This window comes from Labrus bergylta, chromosome 6, assembly GCF_963930695.1.
Source record: "Labrus bergylta chromosome 6, fLabBer1.1, whole genome shotgun sequence".
In the NCBI taxonomy this organism is placed as follows: domain Eukaryota; kingdom Metazoa; phylum Chordata; class Actinopteri; order Labriformes; family Labridae; genus Labrus; species Labrus bergylta.
Window position 1 is genome coordinate 16,285,667 of NC_089200.1, and position 11,199 is coordinate 16,296,865.

General features: G+C 42.3%; 1 protein-coding gene across 1 annotated transcript; it reads right to left on the reverse strand.

The window, feature by feature from the left end:
* Window positions 1–904: 904 nt before the first annotated feature.
* On the reverse strand, window positions 905–11,025 carry clcc1 (chloride channel CLIC-like 1). Its single transcript, XM_020648661.3, has 10 exons — window positions 10,563–11,025; window positions 10,366–10,473; window positions 7,160–7,270; window positions 6,708–6,929; window positions 6,141–6,281; window positions 5,938–6,037; window positions 5,616–5,713; window positions 3,078–3,224; window positions 2,404–2,985; window positions 905–1,514 (listed from the first exon to the last, which is right to left on the reverse strand). Exons 1-10 carry the CDS (start codon window positions 10,692–10,694, stop codon window positions 1,419–1,421), a joined length of 1,737 nt encoding a protein of 578 aa, XP_020504317.2. The 5' UTR covers window positions 10,695–11,025; the 3' UTR covers window positions 905–1,418.
* Between the last annotated feature and the right edge of the window lie 174 nt (window positions 11,026–11,199).

The following is an 11,199-nucleotide window of genomic DNA, read 5'->3' on the forward strand; positions in this document are numbered from 1 at the left end:
GATTCCCACCTGTGGCTCCTTTCAATGTCATTCCCTACTATCTCTACCTAGTTTCCAACTCTATCCACTGGTCTATCTCTCCATTAAAGGCACAAAAAGCCCAAAAATAAATCTTAAAAAAAATAAAAATAAAAGAAAGTTTGATTTCAGCTGACTTAGTGTTCAGTTCAGATCTTTATTGTCCCTGAAAGGGGAAATTTGATGTGACTGGAAAGAGCAGCAATATTATGAAAAAATCTTATTTTTTAATTGGAAAATAACCATTTGACCTACAGTCAAAATAAAGTACCCAATTTGGAAAATATTCCATTTAATTATTTGTAAAGGTTATCTCATTTTCTCTCAAGTTTAACATCAACTTCATCGCTGAGGGACATTAAGTATCAAGAAGCCAAATATTCCACTATGTGCATAATTTCACTTACCGTCTGCCTCCTGTTTTGTGCTGTACAGGAAGTATACAGCAGTTTCATTGGTGCTTCTTTGCTGCAAATAGCACACTGCTGCAGTGAAAAACAAGGTGAGGTGAGCTGTGAGAGTAAACCACAGAGAAGTCATGAGCCTGGAAGTCAAAACAATGAGCTGAAATATGATTGGTGCAACTTTCAGTAGGGTTTCCTTACTCAGAATGAATATTTGTTATCCATTTCTTTGGGAAGAGGTTGCAACAAAAAGCATTTTGCGCTTTTGTGAAAAATAGTCCTTCCTGATTGTTATCTTTTTCTTTAAATGTTTTACTTTCAATATCAAATTTACAATTCAGGTTTATCATTTTATGAAAGTCACCAATTACAACATCTTCCCCTCATAATTTAAGCAGTTTAAGTTTTTGTACAAACAGTACATACAAGTATAGTTTACACTGCTGCTCAGGAATAGACTTCAACATCATTATTACAAAACCTTCAATATACAAAACTTTAATAACCTGAATAAATTCTTAGAGCGAAAAAAACAGCATTAACAAATACATCCCTTTTACATTACAAATTCCTAATCTATTTTTCAACCTAGAAAATAAAATTATTAAATACAAGTTTACTGAATGAATGAGTCAGTCTTTCATAACATTGAAATGAGCAAACATGATTCCTGCAGATGGACACTCCAACATACAGTAGCTGTCTTGACCACTGATCTCATTAAAACTGATGAAAATAATACAAATAAACAGATGATAAACAGAATTCTGGACTCTGCTGGCGTGAAAGGCACAATCATTTGATGGCACAACAGGAAAAGATAAAGTGTGTTAGAAACTGTTTCCTTTAAGATGATGTTCAAGCACATTTAAACAATACCTGTAAATCTTTTGTATAGAGACATTATCTTCCCTTCATCGCTTCTACAGTCCAGTATAAAAATAAAAACAAACATAATAAAGCTATTCTTCCAGCTCTGACTGATGAAGAAGGTAGCTACTCTGCCGATGCCGGAGTAGACTCCTGAACGGAAAGTCCGACAGTTTCCACGTGTGTCATCATTGACTTCCTGTCTTCTGCCCCCTCCTGGTCCTGCAGCGAGGATGGTTACATTAGAAATGTATCACATAATATGATGACATGAGGCAGCAAATAATACATCAGTAAACCAAAGTATAAGAAATTAACACATTGAAATATTTAAACTAATAGAAATAAACCATTAATACCTCAACAGAGTAAAAATCAAATTTGTTGTAGGAATTGCATTACACAATAGTAAGTACTAGTGATGTTTATTTTGGTGATACAAGGCTTCAAATGGCATTCAAATGTATGAACTGAATTTGCTCATCTACTCACAAAGTGGAGTTCAACCTCTTTATTGTTAAAAAATGAAACAACTTTAAAATAAATATAAGTTTCAGTTGTTGGAAAATTGCACAATAACAACTATGACTGTATTCACAGAGGGAAGATGCTAGAAAGGAAGATATTTATGGACGCACATAACAACTATTAAGCTAAAATGTATTAAAAGTTAAGGATTAGTTTCACAAGATTTTGGATATCTTCAAGTTCACACACCAGCACGGCATCCAAGAATGAAATCCAGCGTGCTTATATTTGGATGATAAATATATATGTATGTATTTCTGGCATACATATTGGGCCATCTTTCCCCAGGAAACTGGCTAAATGCACATTATTACACATATGACCTACAAATCTATCATCAAAACACAGGAAAAATGTAAACCAATACAAATGGGTCATAATAACACTTATTTACCAATCAGCTTATGTTGCATGTGAGAATGTATCATCCCATTCACGCATGTGCACTGCTGAAGCATTCAATATGATAAACAGGGGGATTTAAAGGCTTTAGTCAAAGTTAGAAAACAACATTATTTTCTCTGGTCAAATATTAGCAAGTTGAATTTAAATGAGATTGAATGTACTGGTGTGAAGAACTCACTTGAACATCAGTGTGTGCAGGCGGTCTCTCTGCTGGCTGATGTCTGGATGCTGCAGTGTCTCTGCTGGGTTCATCATGAGCAGGGTTTTTACTCACTTTTAAAGGTTTATTTTTAGAAAAATGTATATCTAATTCAAGAGATTTTGTTTCTAATTGAGTTCTATTATCAGAGATCTCACTGGCACCGGCTCCTGCTAGCTCCTCCTGTGCCTCCTGCTGAGTTTCTGAATCCGACTCAGCAGAGAGATTTTGCGCCTCCTCGCGCAGCCTGGCGTCCGTCTCATCCCCACCGCTTGGAGGCCCTGCAGTGCACAGAGTCTCCACGACCAACTTTGCACGCTCTTCCCGGGGTCTGTTGGGCCTCCTCTGATGAACCTGGTTCCTGTCTAATCTGGCATCATCGGCTCTGTGCCTCAGGGCTTGTTGAGGCATGTCTCCTCCCGCTAAGTGGTCACCATCCTCGATCTCCTGGACGTGACGCCGTTGTTCGAGATGATATTGAGGTGGATCTCTTCGAGGCCGACGGAAAGGTGCGGTGATGCCATGCTGAAAAGCTGCATTGACACTCCCATACATGCACACCTGTGAAAGAGGCAAATAAATATAACTGAAAATAAAACGTGGCCTAAATTCATACAATTGGATTTTAATAATGACTTATCAAAGACATTTACCACAATAGCGAGCACAATGGTGAGGAGAACTGGGATCTGCAGCGTGATCGGTAGATCTTTGAGGAGGGCTCGAAGAAAGTCACTGATGCCCTCGCCGATGTGCTTAAGTGGCTCTGTGAAGAAGGTTGTGATGGTAACTGCAAACGCCTAAAAGGAAAGCACTGCTTGAATTCCAGACAACAAAACTTACATTTTATATTGTATGCTGTTAATGGAGCACTTTGTTAAGAACAGTGCTCCATCAATAAAGATAATTATTCCCCAAGATTATCATAATACAATTTCTAAGCAGTAATGTTTAAGACGTTGGTGAATGGGAACTACATTTTTCTTAAACGCTGATGGCTTAATTTGAAAAAGCTAATATAACTCGTGAGGAGAAATGACATTAACAGTTAACATGTAGTCAAAGTCAAAGTCAACTTTACTGTCAATTTCAAAATATGCCAGACATACAGCGGAATCGAAATTGTCTCCATCCCTCCCCTGTAGAAGGAGCACATGATGGATGGGGGGGCTCGTGCTCTCTTCAGCTTGCGGAGGAAGTAGAGGCGCTGCTGGGACTTCTTGGCCAGTGATGTGGTGTTGGTTGTCCAGGAGAGATCCTCACTGATGTGAACCCCCAGGAACTTGGTGCTGCTCACTCTCTCCACAGCAGCACCGTCGATGGTCAGTGGGGGTTTAGGAGTGGGGACTCTCCGGAAGTCGACAACAACCTCCTTGGTCTTGTCGACGTTCAGGAAGAGGTTGTTGTCTCTGCACCACGTGGCCAGTTGGCTGACCTCCATCCTGTAGCACGTCTCATCGTTGTTGGAGATGAGACCAATCACTGTTGTGTCGTCTGCAAACTTCACAATGTGGTTGCTGCTGAAGGATGGAGCGCAGTCGTGGGTCAGCAGCGTGAAGAGCAGGGGACTGAGCACACAACCTTGGGGGGTCCCCGTGCTCATGATGGTGGTTTTTGATGTGCTGCCGTCGACCCGCACTGTCTGAGGCCTCTCGCTGAGGAAGTCCAACAGCCAGTTGCACAGGGAAGTGCTGAGCCCCAGCTGGTCCAGTTTGCTGATCAGCTGCTGAGGGATGATGGTGTTGAATGCTGAACTGAAGTCTATGAACAGCATTCTGACGTATGAGTTTTTGGTGTCCAGGTGGGTGAGGGCTGGGTGAAGAGCAGAACAGATGGCATCCTCGGTGGATCTGTTACCTCGGTATGCAAACTGGTAGGGGTCCAGGGTGGCGGGGAGGATGGATTTGATGTGGGCCATGACTAACCTTTCAAAGCACTTCATGGCGATAGGGGTCAGTGCAACGGGTCGATCGTCATTGAAAGTGGATGGTGAGGGCTTCTTTGGAACGGGTATGATGGTGGTGGCTTTAAAGCACCACGGAGCAACAGCCTGACTCAGAAGCGTTGAAAATGTCTGTGAAGACATCTTTGAGCTCCTCTGCACAGTCCTTCAGCACACGGCCAGGAATGTTGTCTGGACCTGCAGCCTTGCGGGTGTTGATCTTGGAGAAGGTTCTCTTCACTGCTGGCTGCAGTCAGGCACAGGGTCTGGTCGTGGGGAGGGGGGGTGGTCTTCTGTGGGGGCGTGCTGTTGTGTGCTTCAAACCTGGCAAAGAAGCTGTTGAGGTCGTTCAGCAGAGAGGTGTTGCTGTCACAGGTCTGTGGCTTGGGTTTGTAGTCCGTGATGGTCTGGATACCACGCCACAGGCTCTGCGCGTCTCTGCTGTCCTTGAAGTGTCCGGTTATTTTTAGTGTGTAGCTGCGTTTGGCTTCCCTGATGCCACGGGACAGGTTGGCCCTCGCTGTTCTCAGGCAAGCTGCGTCCCCAGCTCTGTTCCTGGCCCTCAGTAGTCCGCGTACCTCTCCTGTCAGCCATGGCTTCTGGTTAGCCCGGGTGGTGATGGCTCTGGTGGTGGTGACATCAGCAATGCATTTTCTAATGTCGGAGGTAACAGTGTCAGAATACTTCTCAATGTCTGTGTGGTTGTTGTAGGTGGCTGCCTGCTTAAACATCTCCCAGTCTGTGGTGTCAAAGCAGTCTTGTAGTGCAGCAGAGGCCCCCTCTGGCCACACACGTACCTGCTTCAGAACTGGTTTGGTGAACCCTGGGTCTGTAAGCTGGCATTAGCATTACACTGATATGGTCAGAGTGGCCGATGTGGGGGAAGGGTGAAGCTTTGTAAGCACCTTTAGCTCGGTGCAATGCCAAGTCAGTTCTGACAGACTCTTCCTCGGACTTGCCTATATCCACCCAACTGGATACCATATACGACTAACCACTTCATCCCCTCTGTGTGTACCAGGACCTGAATTATAACAAAATGCCAGATGCTACACTGTTCTGGAAGAAGGCTATGACTCTCATGCTGACCTTGCAAGCCTATGTGTTCTCTAACTCAGGGGAGACAGAGAATTCCAGCACGATTCAAATATCACAAGTAATAACTATTATGTTGCCAGGTTTCTGATATGCAACAATATGGAGTCTGTGCATGCACCCCAAACACACAGGTACAATCATGGTCACCAACCTTTGTTGGGGGGACAAGCAGCAAGGGGTCAACCATCAGAAATTCATAGTATGTCTTACAAGGATCATCCTGGAGAGTCAGGGTGCTTCTGTACCACTCTGAAAAAAAGACAGACAGAAGTCAAAAGAAGGTAGCTATGAAAGCAACAAACCAGAGTACTTCTGTCTTTCTCCAAAGGCTCAGTATCACTTTCAGCAGCACAGGGTGTAAAACAATAGAAGGCAGGTCATCTAACTAGAAAAATAAACAAAAGCATTGCTGACAATTATTTAAATATATCAAAAAGGCATTGAAACTAATCTGAAAACACACTCAAACCTACCTTTTATGCTGTCATACCAGTCAATCCTCCTCATTCCAGTGCATTTCTCATAGTCGCCGTTTGCCTTCACCAAGTTATTTTGACGTTTGGCAAATTCAATCTATAAGACACGATGACATTAAAACTTCATCCTTCATAAAAAAGCACTGAACAACAGCTAAACAAGTACAATGAAACTAAAAGAGTTTGTTGTTTTTTTTTACCTTGTATAGGTACAACCAATTCCAGAAAATACTCGCAATAAAGCCAAGAAAGAGCATTCTGCGGAACTGCATGAACCTGGACACCGTTGACCACAGCTGAGTGCATATGATGCCGCTTAAGAAAAGAAACAACAGCGCCATCTGGAACACATACAGAGTGAAAAGAGTACAACATGACTGGTTGAACAAGACGGAAGCAAAAATGAAATACCAGAAAAGCAATTGAAGAACTCATTATGAGACAGGCAGCCTCAGGCCGTTTGACTGTAGCGGTAGTGGAAGCAGTAGTTTATTATTTTGATTTTTCATGCACCAAAAGAAGGGTCCAGTCCTCATTGCCTACAATACAATAAAAGTGTTATTGTCTAAAATAAATGTTACTAAACAGTAAAATAGAAAACAACTTTTCAGTTCTGTAAAAGGGAATTCATTCTGCTTTTGAATTCAGACTTCAGAGAAAAAGACTTCAGACTAAACTTGGCTTTAGGTCTGACTCTGAACACTGTCTATTGTTTATGTAGCACATGTCTTAAATGTACAAAGATATAAGATAAACTATGAGGTTACTTTTAATAGTGTGTCCAGCTCCACTCCGAAGGTGTCTTCAAAGCGCCACTTCCAGGCCTCGTAGTCATGTGGTCTGAGATCCACCAGTATCTGACTGATTGCGTTGTCCAGAGCTCCTGTCCTCCAACTGTCTTCACCCTCCAGAAGTGTCTGAATCTCTGTAATGGCTTGTGAGGACAGTTTGATTGTGGCATCATAAATGGCGTCTGCAGAATGACCGGGCTGTGGAGAAATGGGGAGAGGTGTGATTCATTAGCAGGAGACCATTTTTAACTGTACTGGGCACTGTGCACTTGTGAAATCATGTCATATGTTTTTTAAAGAATGTTCTTCTAATAGAGCAGAAATGATCAGGGCTATCATGTTTAAAATTGGCAAAAAGTACCTTTTAGGCTACATGATGATTTCAAAGCCACATATCATGGCACTGCACATGTAAAAAGACAACGTACCAAACCAACTCTTTGGATTTCTTTCAGCAGCCTGCTTAAGAATCGCTTGAACACTGGATTACATGTGGGCTGCTGTGAGATGAGTGTGATTTTCTTTTGAAGCTGTTCAACCTGAAATAAAGAAAAACAACATTTTCGTAATGCTTGTATGACGCTAGGTTTTGCCATACAGCGATGTAGGGTTTGTGTTTGTCGCATGCTCAAAACACAAAAGTTTATTTGCGCTAGTCAAGTGTTGTAACACCTTTCTGTCACAAGCCTGAGGTAAGATGTAAAGAAACAACAGAAGAAATGATGGTTAGTCAACTGGACTCTATGTGGAAATAGAGGTTCATATTTCATAACTTAAAAAAAACTAAGATGTAATTTCTGCCAGTTCATAGAACATTATATGTTGAGTGCACATTTAAACACAGGACCAGATGAGTTTCACATGTTTATTATTACCACTCTTAATAAATAATGTTAATCAAATCAAAATGAGGTGAAATGAGTTTCTATATTAGGTTTCTAAACTTAAATCATTAATGCATACACTTCCGGTCTACTTGACTCTCAACAAAGGTAAATCGGGAATCTAACAAAGTAAACGTTAAACAAGGTGTTTCATTTGAAATACTGCATATAATGCCAAAAAATACAAGAATAAAGTAAGGTGTAAGGTCCATTTTCCACTCATATTGTGGTTGTCTTTGTTCTCTGTAGCAGGTCAGGCTTAGGTTGGAGGGAAAGAGGAAGTCGTAGTCCTGAGGGCAGGTTTTTATAATGTTGGGGATGTGGCTTGAATATGTGTGCCATGTCCAGGTATGGTGAAGTGAGCTGGGTGGCGACTTGTGATTTAACAAAAACAATGTGAGATTAGTAGATTTAATTTCCCTTTGTTTTCTCTGAACATCTCTGTTATGCATTCCGTCAGAGAAGCTGAAGGCCTGGATGTTGTATTGTCATATCGTTGGACGTGTGTCTGAGGTGTCATGGCTGAGTAATCAAGCTTATTTATTTTTTATTTCTTTAATTGTTTCTTAAATATTTGAGCAACTCTTTCTTTCTGTTACATTTAAACAAACAAAGGTCAGTAAATGTCTCTTACAAAATCACAGAGCAGAGGAATCTGTATGTGATGTATGCCTAGGAAAGTAGGAGAATTTCAATGTATATGTCTGATCTTCCTCACAAGCTTTTCCATAAACTCCCAACTTGTCCAGAACTCAGCTCCCCACATTATCACCAGAACCCCTTCTATACAAGACATCACCTCTGTCCTCCAACAACTTCACCGGCTGCCTGTCAGATGCCTCATAGACTTTAAGATCACCTCTGTTCTAGGGCCCGGCCGTTGTGGGATTTTTGGGTCCCATACCGATATTAAGGATATTGATATATTGGGCGATATCGTTCTTAGATCTATCTTCGATCTTTAGAGTAAAATATAGATGTCGTGCGTTTGTCCCTCAAATGCAGTAATCAAACACTTGTGGAAAAGATACATAATGAAGAGAAGCTGGTCGCTCAGCTGGAAAGTAACTGTGCATGTAAGTGAATAAACGCTTGACACTCTGCAGAGTGATGATGCTTGTTGTTATCCACATAGCACACTCAGCTGGTGAAAGAGAACTGCTAGTGTAATACACGGGGGTGCAAACTGATCAGGGATGAAAAAGGTGACATGGATCCAAACCACCTAGGGGGGTCTGGGGGCATGCTCCCCGGGAAGATTATTTTTTTTAAATATCAGCTTTAAAATGTGAATTTACAGACGACTTTAGCATTCAGACAAAATAAGCAATGCAAACAATAAGAAAAACACAATTGCTTGTCTATATCTATGCTCTGTTTTTTGATAAAGCTTCAGTGAAACATGAAAAACCCGTGCACCCAACCTTCAGTCCCTTTTTATAAATGGGATGAATTTACAGAACAGGGCTTACCATGTTCTACAAAGGAGTGATGTGAAGGGCAGTCACTATGCAAGAAGCTCTCAGGGCAAGAGTCTGAGAGAGCATTATAATGCAGTCATCAAGTATGACAACATTTTCCTCTTCTATCATTACCTATGGCTACCAAACAGTAAATATGATCAGACAGGATGTTTAACAGAAAGGCTGGCTTGCTGGCCAAACTTCCAAGTCTTCCCACAGTGTTATCAAAATAAACGTCATGTAAATTAGCCATGTGCTGCACACTGACTCACTGAAACAAGTTTCATGCTTCTTGCGGTCGGCGCCCACCGCCAAGATTTTGTAACAGTGCCGACCTCGTTGTAATGATTGGCCACAGGGGCTGGAAGTACTTTCTTCGTGCCGTGTTGAGCAATCAGACCGCAAGCAGTATGAAACGACTCAACGTTTGCAGTAGATTTATTAATTTATTATTTTTTATATTTATCAATAATATTTTTATTGCAGATCTACCGGTAAATGAATCACACAAATGACCTATTTGGGATCCAAAACGGCGAATTTCGCCAAAAGATGACAAGTTTCCACCCCTGATACAATGAAACTCAAATGAAATGCTTTTTGACTGGTGACTAAATCTAGTAACATTTGCGATTCCGATAGTCACTGGATATCGCTAATATGGGCCGATATTACAGGCTGGGCGATTAATCGGTCAGGCTCTACTCTGTACCTCTTTGACCTCCTTCATATCTTCACACCTACCCATACTCTATCTTCCTACTCCATGCGCCTCAATCTGTACCTCCTGCCCAATTGACCTCTGTGGGGTCTCAAGCTTTCAGCTGACAGTTCAGTGTTCTAGGAACTACACTGTGCCAGACCCCCCCGGCCTGTTCGATGGCCACGTCTGGCCCATGTATTTGAAACACAAGAACATCTCAGTCCCTCTGGAACTCTCTCCTGAAAGACATCTGTGACATTGACTCTCTCCCTACTTCCAAAGCCCACCTGAAAAATCACCTTTTCAGAGTGATTATACATTATAACCATGCCTGTTTCTGCCTGTTATAGCAAACTGTTTTACAGAGGTCCTGTCTTTTCTTGTTATTGTAACTGTAAGGTGACTGAGATACACACACACACACACACACACACACACACACACACACACACACACACACACACACACACACACACACACACACACACACACACACACACACACACACACACACACACACACACACACACACACACACACACACACACACACACACACACACACACACACACACACACACACACCTGTATCTGAAGCTCTGCCACTTGGGTGTCACATGGCATCTGATCAGCTTTGCCGGAGTTCTGGTTATACTCTCTTCTTTTGGTGGGCACATTGGGATAGTTTGCCGGCTGGAAAGCATACGTGCATACTTATTGGACACAGCAGAAACATCCAACAGAACAAGAAGACATTGTGTTGGGATCTGACATGAGCCTACCTCTGCAGGCTTCCTCATCGTTTTGCTGCTTGCATCGTAGTTGAGCATATCATACGGGTCTATCCAGTCGTCCTCCACATGCTGTCCTGTGGCAGACAGTATCAGGCTGCAGAGCACGACAGTGGCCAGCATCCTGGCAGAAAGAGGGACACTCCTTCACCCTCCAGTGATATTAAAAGTTAGCTGGCAGGCGTATTGTTATACGACCAGGGAAGTGAAAGCGAGTACAGGAAGCGAACGATATTTTTAATGATAGATGAATAAATAACGCATGCCTTCCAGGTTGAATGAAATCTTAAATCTTATTTCAGAACCCACCGACACAAATTTGAATCTGTTGACATTTTAAACCGAAAGGTTTGGGTATATACGCTGAATACTATGGACTTCCCAAAAGCTCTAAAACGCCCAGCAAGAAAGCTCAAAACAACAACTCGTCAGGTTTGCTTTACGGCATAAACCTTCGACCTGTACAGCGCGAAGGCTCATGGGAAATTTAGTATTTTGGGGGGGGGGGGGGGGGTAGTGACGGTCCTGTGACACGCGAGGCTCCGACACATGCGCAGTAGCTCGTGAATCAAATGAATCGAACCACAGGCCGGCTGCATCCGAAATGCCAAGTACCTGCTCAATCTGT